Source organism: Ahaetulla prasina, chromosome 3 (genome assembly GCF_028640845.1).
Source record: "Ahaetulla prasina isolate Xishuangbanna chromosome 3, ASM2864084v1, whole genome shotgun sequence".
Lineage (NCBI taxonomy): Eukaryota > Metazoa > Chordata > Lepidosauria > Squamata > Colubridae > Ahaetulla > Ahaetulla prasina.
In genome coordinates this window covers 151,068,274-151,090,526 of record NC_080541.1, presented here as the reverse complement: position 1 = coordinate 151,090,526, position 22,253 = coordinate 151,068,274, and the positions used below count along the sequence as shown (strand labels likewise).

The following is a 22,253-nucleotide window of genomic DNA, read 5'->3' as shown; positions in this document are numbered from 1 at the left end:
ATAAAAACTAGAATGTCACCAACATCTTGATAATTCTACCAAGAAACATCTCAATAACTATATACCAGAAATGTACCGGATTGATCAGAAAAAGAAAAGCATAAAAAAGGGCTTTTTTTCCTGAACTGAGTCAGTTTTTTTTTTTTAAAAAATGTATGGTGTACCAAGAATAGAAAGTTTTCTTAAAATTTATTCTTTCAGCTAGATAGCAATACAAGTGGGGTTCAGCATCCAAACAAAATTTAACTCCCTTATCTTCTGGCTTCTGTTGTCAAATAATTTATGAGAATTCAGAGATTCACCATATGCTGGCAACAGAACCATTACTATTGAAATGAGTGAGCTTCCCCTAAAATAGGTTTGCTGCTAAATTTTTCACAGTTAATCAAGAACTATCCTTAAAGCTTACTGGAAATCTCTTACAACTAGCATAACTTTTATCTTTTTAGTGCCTTTGCATCTTCTTTTCCTTCTGGATATCTGTGCTGGTTAGATAGACCCTATGCTGTACCATTTTCTTCCTTTGCATAGTGCTAATTCACCTTTATTCCATAAAGACAGAAGTGTATTTCAGGAAACTAATGGAAAATCTATAACATTTACTCAATCCTATCAAATTCAAATACAATTTGCTGATCTTTTTTGGTGCTCTTCAGTCACCTTGGAACATATAACTCTCCAGCAGCTCAAGACTGTCTATTTCTTTGTGTCCTAGCCCTATGATTCCCAAACTGTGCTCTATGGTAACTTGGAGCACTAAATAAAATTCACAGGGGTGCCACAGAATATTTTACAACTTGATAAATTATTTACAATACGCAAATAATGTTTTTACATTGTAAACTGCCCAGAGAGTACTGTATAAACCTAAAATACTATTGCTATGCTATTGCTACCATGTTTCCCGAAAATAAGACCCTGTCTTATATTTTTTTGAACCCTGAAATAAGCACTTGGCTTTATTGCCATACGCTCAAAAGTCCGATTTGTCTTATTATTAGGGGATGTCTTATTTTAGGAGAAACAGGCTATTAATAAATGGAACAGTTGGTGAGTTGTTCTGGAACCATGGAATGTGGCACCATGGAATGTCATGAAAAACAGTTTGAAAACTACTAGGGATGCTGGGAACCAAGGAAGTTTGAGTACTTTCCGTGTTACCCATTTTTCTTTTCTCCCATCAAGTCCAATTCCAACACTAGTAACTTCCTGCCCCCTTCTTGCTCATGTCAACTTTCCTTCCTGTCTATAAAATTTATTCTTTTATTTATTTATTTATTTATTGTTTATATTTATATACCGCCCTATCTCCCAAAGGACTCAGGGCGGTTTACAGGCATTTAAAAAACAAAAAATACAATAAATACAATTCTAAAAACAATTAAAAAACTTATTCAAAAGCCTTAATTAAAAATATAAAAATTAAAACCCAAGATAAAACCCACAAACTAAAATCTAACTCAGTCCTGCGCAATTAAATAGATATGTTTTAAGCTCGCGGAAGGTCCGAAGGTCCGAAGGTCCAGCTGACGAAGTCCTGGGGCAGTTCATTCCAGAGGGTGGGAGCCCCACAGAGAAGGCCCTTCCTGGGCGTCGCCAGGCAACATTGCCTCGCTGACGGCACCCTGAGGAGTCCCTCTGTGAGAGCGCACGGGTCGGTGAGAGGTATTCGGTAGCAGCAGGCGGTCCCGTAGATAACCCGGCCCTATGCCATGGGCGCTTTAAAGGTGGTCACCAAAACCTTGAAGCGCACCGGAAGGCCACAGGCAGCCAGTGCAGTCTGCGCAGGATGGGTGTTATCACGGGAGCCACAAAGGGCTCCATCTATCACCCGCGCAGCCGCATTCTGGACTAACTGCAGCCTCCGGATGCCCTTCAAGGGGAGCCCCATGTAGAGAGCATTGCAGTAATCCAGGCGAGACGTCACGAGTGCGTGGGTGACCGTGCATAGGGCATCCCGGTCCAGAAAGGGGCGCAACTGGCGTACCAGGCGAACCTGGTAGAACGCTCTCCTGGAGACGGCCGTCAAATGATCTTCTAGAGACAGCCGTTCATCCAGGAGGACGCCTAAGTTGCGAACCCTCTCCATCGGGGCCACTGACTCGCCACCGATGGTCAGCCGCGGATTTAGCTGACTGTACCGGGATGCCGGCATCCACAGCCACTCTGTCTTGGCGGGATTGAGCTTGAGCTTTCAGCTAGATAGCAATACAAGTGGGGTTCAGCATCCAAACAAAATTTAACTCCCTTATCTTCTGGCTTCTGTTGTCAAATAATTTATGAGAATTCAGAGATTCACCATATGCTGGCAACAGAACCATTACTATTGAAATGAGTGAGCTTCCCCTAAAATAGGTTTGCTGCTAAATTTTTCACAGTTAATCAAGAACTATCCTTAAAGCTTACTGGAAATCTCTTACAACTAGCATAACTTTTATCTTTTTAGTGCCTTTGCATCTTCTTTTCCTTCTGGATATCTGTGCTGGTTAGATAGACCCTATGCTGTACCATTTTCTTCCTTTGCATAGTGCTAATTCACCTTTATTCCATAAAGACAGAAGTGTATTTCAGGAAACTAATGGAAAATCCATAACATTTACTCAATCCTATCAAATTCAAATACAATTTGCTGATCTTTTTTGGTGCTCTTCAGTCACCTTGGAACATATAACTCTCCAGCAGCTCAAGACTGTCTATTTCTTTGTGTCCTAGCCCTATGATTCCCAAACTGTGCTCTATGGTAACTTGGAGCACTAAATAAAATTCACAGGGGTGCCACAGAATATTTTACAACTTGATAAATTATTTACAATACGCAAATAATGTTTTTACATTGTAAACTGCCCAGAGAGTACTGTATAAACCTAAAATACTATTGCTATGCTATTGCTACCATGTTTCCCGAAAATAAGACCCTGTCTTATATTTTTTTGAACCCTGAAATAAGCACTTGGCTTTATTGCCATACGCTCAAAAGCCCGATTTGTCTTATTATTAGGGGATGTCTTATTTTAGGAGAAACAGGCTATTAATAAATGGAACAGTTGGTGAGTTGTTCTGGAACCATGGAATGTGGCACCATGGAATGTCATGAAAAACAGTTTGAAAACTACTAGGGATGCTGGGAACCAAGGAAGTTTGAGTACTTTCCGTGTTACCCATTTTTCTTTTCTCCCATCAAGTCCAATTCCAACACTAGTAACTTCCTGCCCCCTTCTTGCTCATGTCAACTTTCCTTCCTGTCTATAAAAAAAATTAAGTTTTCATCCCCCAGCTCTTTCTCAGCCTCAGATTATACGACAAATGCAGCCTATATGTCTGAGAGATCATGTGACAGGATGACAGATAATATATATACTTTATTCATTCCATCACACTAATTCTACACTACTAGTTTTCAATTTTTATTTAAAAAATTAATGGGTAAGACCTTTTAGTAATTGCTGAACTGTTATGAGCATCCCTGGTAATTAAAGTTTAATAGCCCTGAAGACACCCTGGGTTCTCAACTGGACTTTAATGGTTTCATCCTACATGAAGCAGAATTTATAGTCAAACATAATTTGAACATTTGAAGCTCTGTGTAGTACAAAGACTTCCAATTAATCATTTGTTCTGGAAAACTGGGTCCGTGCTACACTATAGCATTATCTGGAAGGATATTTGTAAGGCATCTATCCTATAAAATTCAATTGCTTAGAAATCAGAACTGTAACATCTTGATATATTTCCCACAAAATAAATGAGCAAATAGGGGGAAAATGTTCTAGTGAGTTATTGAAACAATTAAGTTACATGAATAAACATATATGCCGATCATGTATTTGCTGTATATGATGTTGATATTCATAGACCATTATCTAAGTATAGGTTTATTCACTGCATCAGATAATATTTAGAATATACAACAAATACCTTTGTTTACATTCTGGCCAAGAATCACCATATCTGTTGTGAATTTCCGCAATACCACATGCAGAGTTGGATATTCAATGACAACCTTCCCTTTCAAATTGTCTAGAAGGCTTTTATTGGCATCCAATTCTTGATACCTTTTGGAAAGGATAATAAGCATAGTAAGTATTATAAAGCTATTTGATTATTTCAACATAAACAATATGACTTTTTTCAGGAACAAATGTTCACTTGCTCTCATCAGATGTCAGCCTTAAAAAAAGTTGACAGGTTTGCTGACCAAACTTCAGCTTTCTAGGACATGTAAAAATATTTAGTAATTTAGTATTTTGGTGAGTCAATTTACAAGGCCTATTTTAATGCAGTGCCAATTCATCTTGTATTCCATAAAGAGATATGTGTATTTCAGGCTATCAATGGAAATTCCCTAAAATTTATTCAAATATGAGGTAATAAATCTCGTACAGCTCAACATTCTGTTGCAATGTGCAATTCCATATTGTTGGCCTTTATAAACAGTCCATTTTTAAGAAATTACAACATAAGCTTTTTTTCTTTTCCAGCTACAGGAATACCTAATTTGGGCTTTGCTTATGATGTTGAAATAACTTAGCTATGTAGCATTGTCTGAAAGAAAGGGGAAGGGGGGGAGGGAGAGTTACTAAATAAATGTTTTATTAAACATTTCTTTAGTGAAGAGAATGCCTTTGAGTAAATATGTATCACATTTCGGCTTAATCAGTGGATTTAAATTCTGAGAAATATATCTCTCTCTACATATATATATATGATTTTTCAAATAGCAAGAATACTTTTAGCATTTTTATTATAATTCTTGCCAAATTTCAATTCACTTAGATGAAAATATCTTAAAACAGTAGGCCATTTCTTTCTGACAAAGATGTAGGCATGTTCCATTTTTAGTTTTTGTTTGAAACAAAAAATTGGAAAGTAATTTAGGTAATCAAGTCCAATCCCACTGCTCAGTACAGGAATAAAATCAGTCTGTGTGCATAGAAAAGCATATACCCACATTATACATGATTGTATAGCTAACAAATAATTTAGCCATTTTAAAATACAGAACATTTATTCATTCATTTTGTTTTATAGATTTTATAGGCTGCCTAACTCAGAAGACTCTGGGTAAGTTAATAATTGCTACCAACTTGCCTTCCATTGAGGACCCGTATATTGCACGAATCAAGAAGAGGGCCGTGAAAATATTCGCAGATCCCTCGCATCCTGGACATAAACTGTTTCAACTCCTACCCTCAAAACGACGCTATAGAGCACTGCACACCAGAACAACTAGACACAAGAACAGTTTTTTCCCGAAGGCCATCACTCTGCTAAACAAATAATTCCCTAACACTGTCAGACTGAATCTGCACTACTATTAATCGTTTCATAGTTCCCATCACCAATCTCTTTCCACTTATGACTGTATGACTATAACTTGTTGCTGGCAATCCTTATGATTTATATTGATATATTGATCATCAATTGTGTTGTAAATGTTGTACCTTGATGAACGTATCTTTTCTTTTATGTACACTGAGAGCATATGCACCAAGACAAATTCCTTGTGTGTCCAATCACACTTGGCCAATAAAATCCTATTCCTATTCCTAAAATTATAAGCAGCAGTAGAAATCAAAATAATAAAAATAACAGAAATGTTGTAAGGAAGAAATATATATAATGCTTGAGATTTTTCCTCCTACATGTATATTTCCACATGGAAAACAAATTTAAGTCTTCTGTTTATACTAGAATGCACCAAACAGATACCATGAAGTGCCTATTTGTTGTTAATGTAATGTGAATTGTAATGATAGACAAAGATAGACATGCAGTATGAACTGAGCACACACAGGTGGAACACAAATAAAACTGATACATTTCTCACTATGAATAATGCTAGGTAGGATTACAAGTGCCCTTCCTACAACTCTCTGCAAATAGAAAATGACAGTAGTTTTACCTTACCCTTTTGCTGTGCAGGAAATTGTATCACAAGAGCTTTTAATACAACACTTGCAATTTAAAGACACTCCATTCATGTAATTTCATTTCATTTCTACAGTTTATTGAATCTAATAGCTCAACATTATTGGCAGTTTATCGGATCTAACACCCACCAAATAAGAAAAATTACTCTAATGACTTTGATTCTGTTATATTTAATTCCTTGAGTATCGAAGCAAAATGAATGTTACTGTCTTAAAAAAAGCTGTATGGTGGCAATATAACTGAAAGCATCTTTTAAAAAGGTTTTATTATCCCTTTATCTCACTGGATTTTCTAGAGGTAGATGGGCCCATAAGTTATATACCATTAGAAAAGCAGAAAAAAGATCAGAGAATTATCTCAGTAATAAATTGCCTTTTCAATTTCCCAATAAAGATCTAGCAATATTCAGCAAAACACTCTTATGCACCAAATTTTGAAAGTTTAATTAATATACAATAAAGTTCATAGAACACTGTTATATAGCAAAATGATACTGCTGGGAAGAATTAATGGTTGTTCGTGGAAGCAGAATTCAAATTGCAATACTGTAACTTAGTTTAATCCTGAACTTCTCATACCAACAACTGCAAACTGAATTCCTCAAAGAAAAATTCCATTCATGTTTTTAGAATTATCCAGATGACTTGGATCTAACACCAATTCCATATATCAAGGACCTCTCTTCCCCCCCATGATGCATTAACAGCAATAAAATAGAATACAATAGACTATTTCTAAATAACTATAATTTGTATTTCGCCACTTTTTTTACAATTACCAATGTATAAAATACTACACTTCAGAAAAAGCTTTCATAGGAAAATAATGAGAATGAGAATGCCAATGCCCCAAACTCCAAATGAACAGACATACATTCCTAAGAGAAATTATAATTATTAAATGACTACCATGCTGTTAAAACCATTGTGGGAGCAGGGAGTCTCAGGGATCCAGAAAGCACCAGGTTGTCCCTTTCAATGTCAAATATGCAATTATCCTAATCTGGACTTGTATAGACTAATTTCTGCTATAGAATTCCTTAACAGTAACGACAGGGCACAGGTTAGTACTTTTGATAAAGTTCGCAGAGTTAGACTTTAATGGTCCAAATTCAATTAAAATACAGTAATGCAACTTGCATTTCCTGGTTTGGAAAGAAAGAACTTTATTCAAGAGTTACTTCCTTTCACTCCAACTTCAATCATCATGAAAATAATTTGTTTTAATTTTTTTTTACCTCAAGTAATTATGACCAGTTCTTCCTAAACCCATTTTTTAAAAAAGGATAAGAGCATTTTAAATTCAAAGAGCGCTTTCATAACATTTGGAACAGCATATGAGGAGAAACATATTTACTGATTTATTTACAGTACTTTAATACAAAGTACAGCGGTACCTTTCCACTGGCAAGAATCTCCATGCATTCCTTTCTGGTTAAGCAAACATTTACCACCAAAAGGCTAAAGTCATTCACATGCCACAATACACTTTCCATTATCTCATGTTTTAGACAAAACATCCTTAGCGTCCAGCTTGGCAGAGCATAAAACATTTGTACTTTAAACTATTTTATGATAGTAAATTATTCAAGTGTTAGATCACCAAGGCCTAGTTTTAAGTAAACTTCATTGGTTGACAGACAGGGACAACTTCTGGCTAATACCCAAACCTTTGGAAGAGTGTGAAGAGCTAAAGAAGAGTTTTTCTTACAGTAATGTCACTAACTAAACTTAGTTACCCCTCTCCATTAAAAAGATACTCTTCTGTTTCCCTGCAATATAAATGTATTCAGCACTTAAACAAGCCTTGAAATACCTTGTTTATTCAATTTATCAATTTACCTCAAGACTTTCAACACTGCTAAAAACAACAAGCCTAGGTTAGGTGTTTCAGAGTAAACTACAGGGATGACAATGTCAGATTTGACCGTTTTTCATATTAGAAGAAACCACCTCCACCCACCCAAAGCTTTTATAACAAAGCTTTATCTCTTACATTCTTGTTGACATCTAATTTCCATGATCAGCGGGAAGGAAGGAAGAGATGAAAGGAAGCTAAGACCAGAAGGTTATATATTAATCTTTAGCTAATCATGTTTGGCTAAACATGACAATGGCTCAAAAGATAGGATACAACAAGTATTTACTGCTGGTTCATAATTTGTACTCTTTAGTGCTGTGCTAGTCCATTTGACTCACAGCTTTGTCCCTGTTCTCTTTTAAAGCTTTTGCTTCCTTCTCTCTCTGACATTTGTTTTTTCTCAAAAGCTGGTTACCATCTGCTCTGTCTCTTTCAACCTGGGCTTTTTAAGCTTCTTAATCTTCTCCCAATTTGATAGACAATTTTCTGAGATAAATGAAAGATGCAAAGGTGTTGTTTAGCACACTTCAATCTCTCCTAATTTTAGTTTTCACAGTACCCATGGTAACAAAGGTGCATTTTTTTCATGTCTCCTTATACAAAAGGGTCTTTGTTAGTTTCTAATATTTTACTTTATAGATGATGCTATTTCCAGTAAAATTTAAAAATACATACCCTGCCTTTCTGTCATAATGAGGATAAATGGGTAATTATTTTTTAAATAGTTTTAATGAAGTTTTTAGTGACCACAGCAAAAACCAATTCAAAATAAGCCACAAGGAAAAAGAAAAAATCCAAGGAAATTCAGGTGCGGGGTGGGGCTGGTGAGTAAAAAGTAAATACAATAATAATGAAGTAGCGTCCAACCTTCAGCACACCAAGCATAAGCTAATATAGCTTATATTTTAACCCATTTTATAATTACAACAACAGACCTTTTCTTCCCATAGCCTAACTTTCATCTACCAACCCATAAATTGTCATCTTTTCAATGCTGCTTCAATAAAAGGTCCAGCAGAAGTTACCAGAAATATGGTACAAATTGTTTATCTCTGATCAAATAGTACAACTTTAAATTCTTCCTTTTTGCTCTTCACAATCTTTGTCCTTTAAGTAATTCCAATGGCATTGCTGGATTTAATATTTTATCAATCTTTAGCATTCAACAGTTTTAATAATGGAAATTTTGTACTCTGTGAATGATGATAAAGATAAAAATCTTATGGAGTTGCTCTTCATCTTGCAGAGTATTCAGATGAATACTACGCTTGGGAAAATAATTCTTGAGTAAGAATTTTTAAAAATATTCTGATATCAGCATATACTGACAAAGATGCCTCCTGAAAGCAGTCAATTGGTCACCTTTACATTTTACAGACTAGTTGTTGTGTCTGCGCCCCTCGAGCTGGGTCCCCTGCCAGAAAGTGACTCGGAAAGTGAGGGGGAAGGGCCATCAGGACTTACCTCTGGAGCACCGGCTCCTCTGGCTCAGCTCCAGGAGCCAGAGGCAGGCCAGGTGGAGGAGATAACGAGGCCTCCGTCCCCTGACTCTTCCCCTCCAGGCCACGCCTCCAGACCCAGGTGCTGGCAATCAGGCCTGGCTGGATCCCAGGTTTCGGAGATACAAGAGGCGGCTACAACAAAGGAAGGGGTGGGGCAGGCCTAGAGAGTGCTGAGTCACGGAGCCACACCCCACAGAGTATAAAAGCAGCCCTGGCTGCTCTTCTGCTCCGTGACGAGCAAAAATTGAGCTGAACTATTTGACTCGTGGAGAATTGAGCTGAATATTCGGCCTGGATTACTGACTTCTTGGTTGCCCGGCAACCCCAAGATAAGGGAGAATTTGGGCAGGCAACTGCAGATTCCCTGCCAGGACTAATAGCAGCCATGAACTCAATTACTGGCTCATTTAGCCAGCTCGCGTGGCTAAGGCCGGGAAGGGACAGAACACAAGTCCTCAAGGAAATAAATTTGGGAACCATGTGTGTAACATTTCATAACGGTCAAGAAAAAAGACTTATCTCTTTATTTCCTTACTTGTATATTTGTATCTCACATTTCCCTCAGGAATTCAAGGTGGCAAACAAAATTATTTCAATTCTTCCCTCCACAATAGCTTTTGAGTAGGTCAGGGTGAGACAAAATTACTGCACAAAGCCACCCAATGATCTTCCATAACTGAATATGAAGAAGGTGAATGAATTTGGGACTCTCTAGTGCAAGCATTATAATTGTATTACACTGGCTGTCAAAAGCAGTGCATTGCTAATAGAATATGGTCTAGTAACAATAATGTAGAATATCTGACTTCATTTCATGAAGTAGGAGGGTAGAAGGAACAAATACACACAGACACACACATACATATCTTACAATTCCTTTCATGTATTAATTCAGAGGAGCTGCATTACAGCAGAGATAATAACTAACAGATGGACATTCATTCCTAAGTGGTGAATAAGCCTTCCTTGTGGTTATGATTTCTGAACTACAATACATCAAGATTTACTCTTCAGTTGTACAGCAAGGGAAAAAAACTACACACTGGATTGTAAATTTAATTTATACAATTTATTTGAAATTTTGTGTATATGCTTGTCTCAATTCTAATTTAATAATTCAGAGAGGAAGAATTAAGATTGTCAATCTTTTTCAAGATGATTTTTAAAGAACACTGGCACCTGAATGATCCTTTGGCTGTAATCCCCAAAAAAGGATCCAAACACTAAATAAATTGCAATTTCCTGAAAACACAGACACTTTGTCAACTGAATTACCAACTGTTTCCCCTCAGCTAACCTCTTCCATAACTTCCATACTTCTCAACTGAAGTTGTAAATCAACACACTTTGGGATGCAATTTTTGAAAAAAAAATGGATCATGTAAGTTATCTTCACTGTTAAACAACAATTCATTTCCCTCATATAATGTATATTACCATAATCTGAAGAATGGCACTTTTTAACTATCTTTATAAAGGATCGTGCATATGTTTATAATGCAAGGAACTCTGAAATTCATATTTTACTTAGGTAAATGACAACATTGCTGAAGAAAAAAGTTCCTATACAATGTATCTAGATTTGTAGACATTTGTAGAACAGATGTGTGTTGTAAAACATGCCATGAATGTATTCTTAAAACATGAAAGTAGTTGACTATGCTACTTCAGTGACTGTTTAACCCAATTTCAGACACACAAATATATTTTGAACATTTCAAAAATGTGACCCAGAGAAGGAAAATGTTGAGACTTGGCTTTGACTATTGTAACCACAGTGGCTTGAAAATTCAGTTACAGAAAACCCTCCTAAAACATTGATTCATGCAATAATTCCATATTTAAAATTGCTTAAGACAATTAAAATTAAGGCACCCCAAATATGTTCCTTTTACAATTATAAGGACAATTTTAGAAGGAAAAATAATAAAAAAGAGGGAACAGATTCTCCTGGGAAGAAGTTTCTCAATTTTGGTGTATACACCAAGGGGGCCATGTTTTCAGTTGCCAGCTTTAAATGCCAATGGAATAAAGACAACTTTTCAAGGATTATACAATACATATGGGAGAGAGACAGACCTATTAAGATTGACTTACATTCTTCACTTTCCATTTGCCAGGTAAACCAATGACCCTCTTCTGAAATTACTACCTATGGTAAGCAGCATATCACAGCTGTATCCTGAATTAAGCAACTTCTGACAAAATTCAGAATTAGGCCCAGAGGGATTAATGACAATAATTCAATCTGGATATCAGTGAAACGTATCTTTTTATAAGTATATCATTCTTGTTCAGAAAATTTGGGGGGGGGAACACCCCCCCCCCCCCAAATTGTTTAATGCAAGGTGCAAAGTACAGAAATGTGACTGGATTTACACTCCAAGTCATATATACATAGATAGTAGCAATTCAGGCTACTATTGAGAAACCTGAAAAGGACAAAAATAACTCAGGCCATCTACTACCTTGATGTAAAACACGGATCTATAAAGATTCCAACGAAGTTTCAAAGTCACAGACCGGGGACAGATAGAGGCAGCACAGCTAGGAGCAGAAGTTTGAATAAGGAAAGATAACAGTACAGCATCCAATATACGTATTTTAGAGAGTAAGACCAAAGTCCATGAACAAGCTCATTCAGAAGTGATTGCCAATGAGATAATAAAGAATAGTACCAAGAATACAATTTCACTCATTAAAGGTTGTTTTAATGAATGCAGCAGGGCAATGGGACTGAAGCTCAGGAATGCGTACAGTAGGAAAATATGCAAAACTGAGTCACAATAGGAGGAAATGCAGCAAGTTAGGAAGTCCCAGAAAACAACTATCAACTATTCATATATCTCCATTTTCAAATGTAATAATATAGGGTTTGCAGAGACCATAAAGAATTTAAAGAATTAATATGAAACTGAAAGGAATAGAGAAAGTTCACATCTTCTTAGGAAAAGTTAAAAATAACTTGAGTGGATAGACTGGAATTAAATATTCTAAAAGGAAATAACATTGATAGAGAAAGGATAAATACATTCCATGCTAACAACTTGTTTTCAGTTGGGTATGTTCAATTTTGTTTTGCATTTACTAAAACCAAGTATGGTATCACAGGAAAGCTAAGATTTATTTTTTAGCACAGAAGCATTTTCCAACGTGGCACTCTCCATAAGTTCTGGTTTGACAAATAACTAGCATTTGAGGAACAGACTCAGACTCAATCCCACCAAGACCGAGTGGCTGTGGATGCCGGCGGCCCGGTACAGTCAGCTAATTCCATCACTGACCATTGGGGGCGAACTATTGGCCCCCACGGAAAGGGCTCGTAATCTGGGCGTCCTCCTGGATGCACGGCTGTCTTTAGAAGATCATACGATAGCCGTCACCAGGGGAGCCTTTCATCAGGTTCGCCTGATACGCCAGTTACGCCCCTTTCTGGATCGGGCTTCCTTATGCACGGTCGCTCATGCCCTTGTTACATCCCGCCTGGACTACTGTAATGCTCTCTACATGGGGCTCCCCTTGAAGTGTGCCCGGAGACTCCAACTGGTCCAGAATGCGGCTGCGCGGGTGATAGAGGGAGCACCTTTTGGCTCCCATGTAACACCCCTCCTGCGTAACCTGCACTGGCTCCCAGTGGTCTTCCGGGTTCACTTTAAGGTACTTGTCATCACCTTTAAAACGCTCCATGGCCTAGGGCCGGGATATTTACGGGACCGCCTACTGCCACCATTAGCCTCTCACCGACCAGTGCGCTCTCACAGAGAGGGACTCCTCCGGATACCGTCAGCTAAACAATGTCGGCTGGCGACCTCTAGGGGGAGGGCCTTCTGTGGGGGCCCCTACCTCTGGAACGAGCTCCTCTGGGGCTTCGTCAACTCCCCGATCTCAAGTCCTTCCGCCGCGAGCTGAAGACGTTGCTGTTTCGAAGAGCAGGACTAGCCTGAATGTAGTTTTTTAAATTGGGATTTTTAAAAAAAGGGGTTTAAATGAGGTTTTAAATTTGTATTTAAAAGTTAGAGCATCAATTGAATTCAACTATCTATTCTTTAGCTGTTTTTAATCTATTATATGTTTTCTATTGTTTTTTGTCTGTGAACCGCCCTGAGTCCTTCGGGAGAAGGGCGGTATACAAATATAATAAATAAATAAATAAATAAATTTCCATCCAAGATGGCTGAAACCTCTGGAGGATGTAGTCCCAATACTAGACTAAGAAAGGAAGAAACTAGAAAGGCACTATTAGGGCATTCAGAATAGTTTTTGAGTATTCCAATGTTTATTACTTCTATATGTTCTGAATAATCAGTGGGACAAAACTCTTGCATATGTGGTCACATAATCTAAAACTGCTCTGAAGTAAATTTGAGGTAGGGTGTCACCATTAACTAACGAACTTCTTGGAAACATCCCTTTAGTTAGAAATCCACAATTTTTAATTTGTGCAGCTGGCTATCACTATTCCCAATATATATATACATAATAAAGAAATTTGTTTTGTTTCAATGCTGTAATTTCAGCAATTCCTTACAGCTTTAAGTTTTATTCAAAAGTTCTACTGATGTTTGCTAAGAATTAAATTCAGATCTTATCCATAAGCAGGGCAAGATACATTAATTCACACTTTGCTTTCCCACAGATGTCTTTTAAATTATAGTTTTAACACTCTTCAGTTATAGTTTTGGAATTTAAAACAGGGTGGAAGTGGTATCAAAGACAGCACTGAAGGGGCAGACTATAAACATACCGATTAATCAATCATTGTCGAAGATTCAATAATTCATTATAGCAAAAGAGTCTCTAGAACCACACATTTTCTTTTTAGGGATAGCTGGTCCTTACTGAGTAATTTTTAAGAGTTATATAGCCTCACAGAACTTTAGCTGAAAAAGTATGTGACACAATGGCTTCTGCAGCTCGCAAATTCACGCAGACAAGCTTGGATCTATATTACAAACTCCAAATCTGCAAGTGGTACATAAGTTTCACTTCACCTACCAATGTGCCCTTTTCACATTCCCAAATAAAGTCTAGTATGTGGATTTCAATTTAGATAAGATAGATAAATATAGAAATAGTCTGATGTCTTTGCCAAATTATACTTATGATGAATTATGATGAGAATATAAAACCGATGCATTAGAAATTGTGTAATTTTTATGATGAAACAGGGTGAGAAAATAAATCAGATATATCAAGTATTGCATAAATTTTAGTTATTCGAGACAAGGACCTTTAAAAGAACAAAGTCTCTTTATTAAAAGTGCTGTTAGGCCATGTATTCATCGTACCTGGCAAATGTCCCTTCATGAATAAAAGTCTTCAATTAATATACAATAGGTTACATTAAAAAAAATCTTAAGTTCCACATTCCCATAAGGTCTTTGCATTCTTATAAAGTTTTATTTGCTGATTGCCTGCCAAAAAGCCACTCACTTTTGAAAACAAACATATTCCAATGGCTCTGCCAATGAAAGAAGGTCAAACCTCTCATGACAAGGTCAAGAGAACAATTCTAGTTCATTTCTGTCAGTAAAAGATAAACAGAGGGATTCCCTTTTGGCAAAGAGAAGTGAAAATACTTTTTGCAGGTTCTCTTGAGACAGCAGCACACACAATTCCTACCTCAAAAAGGAGAAAGAAACAATTCAAATTATTGATGCTAGTCTCAATTATTCTTCCACTTTTACCAGTTCAAATTCTACAATATCTACATGATTTGTAGCATTTATCTTCTTACAGGTATACACTGAGGATAGCTTAAAAAGTTTGGGTTCATATGACCTTTTTTTAAATCTGTCACAGAGTCATGGTTGAATCAGCTTGGTACAAAACAAACCTTGAAATGTTTCATTATTTATATGCTAACAAATAATTGCTTGTAAAAAAAATAAAGACTACAGTTTTTTTAGCTGTTCTGTCAACCATTTGCCATTTTTCTTTTAAGAAAATGAGGGCTTTTGAATAGTGCTGGGAACTACGAGGTTTGGAAAAAAAATATTGCTGGCATATACTGACTAGAGTCTATGAATAAATGACTGACCAATACTAGGCAATTATAAAGGTTACACATGATAGGATAAGTTGTCAACAAGTAACTGGTGAGAAAATGTGAAGCTTGAAAATTTCAATTCTAAAAATCCTTCTCTCTTTTTTGGGGGGTAATTTTTCCTGAATTTATCTGCGAAGAACAGCCTTGATTTCTAAGTAATCTAATAAACTTTTTTATCTTTTGGTAGATAATACATATTTAGATATGTATTGTTGTTGCATTATCCTTCGAAAATTAGATATGCATTTTTTGTAGGCTATATCCACACAGGTGTGTAGATATGGTGATTAGCACAGCTGGATTTATTTATTTTTATTTATTTATTTATTCGAATTTTTATACCGCCCTATCTCCTGAAGGACTCAGGGCGGATTGCATGAATATAGGAAATGCTAAGCCCTATCCAATGTGGGTATGCAAATCATCCATTCCCCATCTTTCCAAATGTTCTGGAAAGCAATTCAGCTTCCAAAGTGGGCTATTACAATAAAGGATGTCCTATTTCAGGATTAGAATGTTCTATGTTAGAATATTTTGCATGCCTTAAATATCCAGTAATAATACTGACAAGAGAAACAAAACAAAACACAGGTTAAAATTCAGGATATTCAGGTATAGAACTCATTTTGTAGTTTTTAGTAATTTCCTTGCTTAGGTGCAGAAAATGAGATGTTTATCTGAATATAAATACTACGGTACCTAGTGCTAACATTCCACTTTTGATATTCAAGATGCCAATCTACAATCCTGTGCAATCTAAGGAAACATAAGGTATCTATTTATAGTACAATTGCAAATGGAGAACAGCGAGCACTGCTTGTTGAATGAATTTAGATGACTGTTTTTCACTCAAGAATGTAATGGATTCTTGATACCTTAGCACATTAAAATATATTGAAATACATAAGGAAGTATATCACTGAGCAAATGAGGCAAAACAAGCTCTCAGCATAAAATGGAAATACTGATAGAAACCTATAAAAAAATTGAGAAACATGAACAAGGTTCCCTTTTAGCTATTCATAAGGTAAAGGTAAAGGTTCCCCTCGCACATATGTGCTAGTTGTTGCCGACTCTAGTGGGCGGTGCTCATCTCCGTTTCAAAGCCGAAGAGCCAGTGCTATCCGAAGACGTCTCCGTTGTCATGTGGCCGGCATGACTCAACGCCAAAGGAGCACAGAATGCTGTTACCTTCCCACAAAGGTGGTCCCTATTTTTTCTACTTGCATTTTTACGTGCTTTTGAAACTGCTAGGTTGGCAGAAGCTGGGACAAGTAACGGGAGCTCAGCCCGTTACACGGCAGCACTAGGGATTCAAACCGCTGAGCCTGCCGACCTTTCGATCGACAAGCTCAACGTCCTAGCCCCTGTGCCACCGCGTCCCAGCTATTCATAGCTTTGTAGTAATAAAATACCTGTGTAATTCTTAAAAAAAAATGTACATAAAAATGTAGTTCTTAAAAAAGTTTCTTCAACAGATTACTTTAAAAATTGCAAGTGGCTTAACTGTTACTAAATATTTACAGAATTCTATGATGGTAAGGTTCATTAAATTCAATATTTAATGACATATTAATCGCAAAACAATTAAAAAAATTGAACAGCACCCACTACTTAATAATTGCTCATTTAAAGAGGGACAAAGCCAATAGCATTGACAGAACTGAAACTAACTCAAACTAACTTATAGCAAATTTAAACAAATGCCTTTGGGAACAAACAGGAATGACACAAGTTAGTTCTGAAAGAAAACTCTGAAACTATGTTTACATTGCACTTTCTCACCAGACAAACATCATGAAAAATATTATAGTGACATGGAATAGTAGGAGTAGAAATTTGAAGATTGTAAAAGACTAATGAAAACTATCACCAGTTTAAAAGAAAGATTGCTGTAATATTGGTAATGGTTCACAATGGCATATAATGACTGGAAATCTTCAAGACAGATTTGGCAATGAAAGAAAAAATAAACTCCAGTACTATGGTTCCGCTATCCAAAAGAAAATTACATTAACAGTTAGCTAAGGACTAGCTCAATATCTAGAATAAATAATAATATTTAGATCTTTAAAACACAAAATCAGGAGATATTCTTCACAAGTATGTGCGCGCCTAAGAAATATCAGGATGATACACAACCCAACAGTTTAGTCATCATACAAAGTTCAACATTACTCCTTCACTGACATCTTACTATAAAGTGCTCCTATAACACTTCTCAAGGAATATCTGAATATATTCTTATATCACACATAAGAAGTAGTGTACAGAAAAGTTTATTCGGGTATCAAAAATCCTTATTAATTACTTGTGATTCATGATGAGGTAAATATATATATTATCCCAAACACATCTTTTTTTTATTACGGGAATTTCTTTTACTCACAAAACTTTTCTGGAAAGTCACTTGAGAAATAAGAAGATGTAGTTCCTCAACCAGATTGTATTATTTGGCAATTGGTTCTTTCCTTCCCTTACTGGAAAAAGCAATAATTCTACCGTATGAAATCATTACTAAGGCATTCCAAGCATACTGTGTTGGACAAAAGGATTAAATAACTATATTTAACAGGAATTTAAGAAACTGCAAACATAACCAAGGAACAAAAGTGTATTCTTCCTGCTCTGAACTGTTAATTAATAAGATACTTGTAACGCTCATGTAATTTTCATCTGCATAACCAAATACCTTATCTTCCCTTCCCTTTGACCATATCCTTATGAAACATCAGTCTAGCCAATCTAGGCACCTAATGAAGGAAGGTGCTGTTCATGAAAGTATTTTAATAAACACATTTAATAAAACATGTTAACTGTAGTTGAAAAGGTGCTGCCAAATTGCTTCCAATTTCTCTGTCACCATTTAGGAGTAATATAGCAACTTCACTATTTCCTCTAAACTCTGCCTGCTTTCTTTAAAATCTCCCTTCTCTTTTCTTTTTGCCTGACAGTGAATTAGCTTTTTTTATGCTGTATATTTTGCTTCTGAGGATGAGTAAGTATTAATCATTTGTGTTTTTCCCCGTCTGTCTCAGACAAAGAAAAAGGGGAAAGGGAGATAAAAAGAGAAAACGCTCTATGAATAGATGGCACTTCTATAGGTGGAATGGATTTGTCATCTGTCAAACAAATTTCCTTCTACAATGTTGATTGTGTTTTAATGCAGAGATGCCCAATTCCTGTGCCGCTTGCACGAAACCAACCCCTTTCTGATCCGCTGACCCGCCAAGCTGGAAAGGTTGGGGACCACCGTTTTAATGTGTTCTGTGTTGTTAATCATCAGTCACACAGTTTCAAAAAAAGATCCAAAGAAACTGCAAACACCAGAGAGGTGGTTTTTACCAGAGAGAGGACTATTAAACACATTACTGTACTGGGTAAACAATTTCCAAAATGACCCAATATGTTCAATAACATCATCCTCATCCTTACCACTACCACTGTCATCCATTTTGCATGGGAAAAGAAAATATTATAATTGACCAAAAGGAACTGCCAAAGCTATGCGTGGAAGAAGGGAGTAATTTATAACACTCCACATAGACCAAGGTGAAGAGAAAATAAATTCCTTTCACCATCCACAATAACTAGAAACGCATTTTCTGTATTTTGATTAAGACCATTTGTATATATAGCTTAAAGATTCATAGTCATCTTCATGTCAAAAAAATAGTTTCACACAAGTGCTTTTTCAAACCCAACCCAGACTCCCAGGTGGTTTATGTAAAGCAGGGGTCTCCAACCTTCGTCCCTTTAAGACTTGTGGACTTCAACTCCCAGAGTTCCTCAGCCAGCTTTGCTGGCTGAGGGACTCTGGGAGTTGAAGTCCACAAGTCTTAAAGGAACCAAGGTTGGAGACCCCTGATGTATGTATTCTGAATAAGCTGTAGGCCTTCTTTGAAATGTTACAATTTTGAAGACAGAAAAATCCAACTTTGTACAGTGCTGAACCTCTCTCTCTCTACAAAATCCAATCCCTAATAGTTCCTAGTTAACCAACTGATGATCTGCAAGCTCAGTAGAAACACTGTTCCCTTTAATAACAATAAGATTAAAATTCTTACCTGATAGAATTATTTGGCCTATTTTCTACTTTCATCAAAATTTGTATGTCTGACTGGGGAGATATTGTGTAGATTTTTAATCTGCAATAAAAAATGTAACATTTAAGAAATCTTATAACAAAAAACACATAAACTTTTTTTAAAAAAAATTGATTTAGCAAGAGAATCCAACTAAAAAAATAATAATATATTGTACTAATGTACTGAAATAATAGAAATAATAGAACATACAAATATTTTGTAATAGAAAGTACCTTTGCTGCTTGACAGGATCAGATTCGTGAGGATCAATATATGTCTTCAAAATATCACACAATGGTTTATCATCTGGTACCCTTTGTTCAGAAATACAAATTATCAGTGAGGATATTCATAGGAATATACAAACCAGTTAGCATCACATTAATATATACTGTACGCACTTTTATTAATTATTTTTCAGCTACATATAGTTCATTCAGAGATATATATACAAAACAAATAGGAATTCATATCCAAGACACCAAAAAGATTGTCTGCTAAATTCTTTCTGTTCCAATTATTTATTCCAAACTGAAATAATTCTTTCATATCTTTAAATTTAAGTTTTAATGGTAGATCCATCTTCCCGTTATATATTCTGTTCTAGATAGGAAACTGAAGTAAATGCTTGAGGGATGATATTTACTAGGTTATATACCAAAATTATAATACAGAATACAGCCATGTAAGAAATATGTAGAACAAGCCATATTTTCTCGATTTAAAGCTTCCTAGATTACATAGATAAAGCTAGAAATAAGTAAGATGATATGTATGGTAATTTTAAAACAGCTCAAAGGAAATATCCCAATAGTTTATTCAGAAACGTGTGCATTCTTTCCAAACAAAACCCAAATGTAATTGTAAAATATAATCCAGCAATTATTTAAATTAAATAATGTAATTACATAATTATTTAAACTTCATGTGAAAGTAAGTTTGCTGGCAAGTGTGTATGAATACCTTTGTTCTGTGAATTTAGCATGACTCTGAGGAAATATGAGCTTCAAGTGCCAATAGAACTTTTGCTCCCTGAAAAAAAGAAAACAGATTCTTAAAATTCTTTTTATTACAAATGCAATGGCTACTGCTCTGTATAGAGAAAATTCAAAAGAAATAAGAAGTAGGAGAAACCTGTTCAGGGTTTTGTTCACTGGGGAAAATATGGAAAGTCTTAAAATTGTTCCCACTTCAGATTTATTTACACAACCAAAATATAACCCAACAGGCAGGAAAATCAAGTACTACCCTGTGGCTCCAAGTGCAAAGTTTCTTCTACATTTTAGTATGGCTTAAACTTAACTGCTGCTTTCATTGTATCTAAGAATTGATGTTTCTATTCCTATTCCACGTGTATGTATAACGTAAGTATCACAAGTATGATATTAATAAATAAATAAAAACAATATAGTGTTATGGGTATACAATTGTTTTGATCTCTGATTAATAAAACAACAATCTATCAAAAGATCACAAACAGAAGCAGTGTAGATCAGTCTGTTCCCATGAATGATGAAATATTACTTTCAAGTTATTGGATGCATCAGCATGGGAATATTCACAGATTTTGCAATCTTTACTTGGAAATAAAGATGCATGTTTTGTTAGGACGAAAGAAAATAATTTTACTTTATAGATTGGCCAAGCAGGCTGGGAATATTCTGAAAAAGAATGATCTTTGGAAGAAAGCAACTAGCATTTTTAGAAAGTAGACAAATTGACTCATGACTAGAATAAGAAATTGGTACATATCAATAGAAAGGGAACAAAGGACTGCAAAAGGATTCTTAAGACTCTGTCTCTACAAATACTATGTAAAAGAAGTAATGGGACTTGGAGACGACAAGTTGTATATATGCTGAAGCTGTTCTCAAAAAGTGTGAAGCCTCTTCGTTAATATAGGCCTAACAATGTACAACTAGATGCTGGAATTATGATATCTGTCATGTAGGACAATAACAAGGTGCTTTTCCAAAGTTAAGTTTCTGGGAGCTAATTTATGCAAATGATCATTACGCTTACTGACATAATCTCATCAATCTTGTGATACTCAGATAAGCAAGATTTTAACTTCCATGAACATCTAGGCAGAATGCAAATACAGGTTTATGGCATCCAGGTGTAATACTACTGGATGTTGTTTGGTTTGACACGTAATTCTTTAAAACAGCAGTAAAGAGTCGGATTATGGATTTATTGACATAAATTTAAACCCACCCACCCACCCCGGCTCTATGATACAGAGTACCTTCAGGGTTGCCTATTTGCCCCTTAACTGTTTCAGGAAATTTTGCTCTACCTAATCACTTTCTATTGTATTAATTAGCAGTAACATAGGATTATGAAATTATCTTTTCAATTTCTGTTCCACTGACAAAATGTACAAGCCTTTTGAAAATCTTAATTTATCAGTGCAGCGCTATTTTCCTTACTCCAAAACGGCACAATTTATACTTCACCTCCATTGAGGGAAACAAAATTTGTGCTGGGACCCAGTGTTTTACAGGATTTTATCATTTCTCTATTGTACCCATTTGCAAATTCATCATCCTGCAATTCTTCTTTGTTGGTTGCTTCTTACATTTAGATGTTTTTACTTGATGCTTTCATTCTATTAACGCACAGGAAAACTGTCTCCAGAAATTCTTAGCATTGTGCAATTTTGCCAGCAATATTAGAGCCACAATAAGTGAATTTCAGCAATAAGGATGGGAATAAAAGCATTAAAATCCTTCTCCAAATATAGAAACAACACAGAAAAAAACCCATAGAAATTTATTTTATTTTTCACTTTCAAGAGATTTATAAACTAGACATTAAATC

General features: G+C 35.8%; 1 protein-coding gene across 3 annotated transcripts in view; it reads right to left on the bottom strand.

Annotated features, from left to right (window-relative positions):
• Positions 1-22,253, bottom strand: part of ZNHIT6 (zinc finger HIT-type containing 6) — a 41,054-nt gene that overhangs the window by 6,000 nt on the left and 12,801 nt on the right. For 2 of the 3 annotated variants that reach the window (XM_058174722.1, XM_058174723.1), the window contains exons 6-9: positions 20,394-20,462; positions 19,664-19,744; positions 19,410-19,490; positions 3,916-4,052 (exon numbers count right to left, since the gene is read on the bottom strand). In XM_058174722.1, coding sequence (XP_058030705.1) covers positions 3,916-4,052; positions 19,410-19,490; positions 19,664-19,744; positions 20,394-20,462 — 368 coding nt within the window. The remainder of the gene's footprint in view (positions 1-3,915; positions 4,053-19,409; positions 19,491-19,663; positions 19,745-20,393; positions 20,463-22,253) is intronic. The other variant, XM_058174724.1, reaches the window with a different exon arrangement.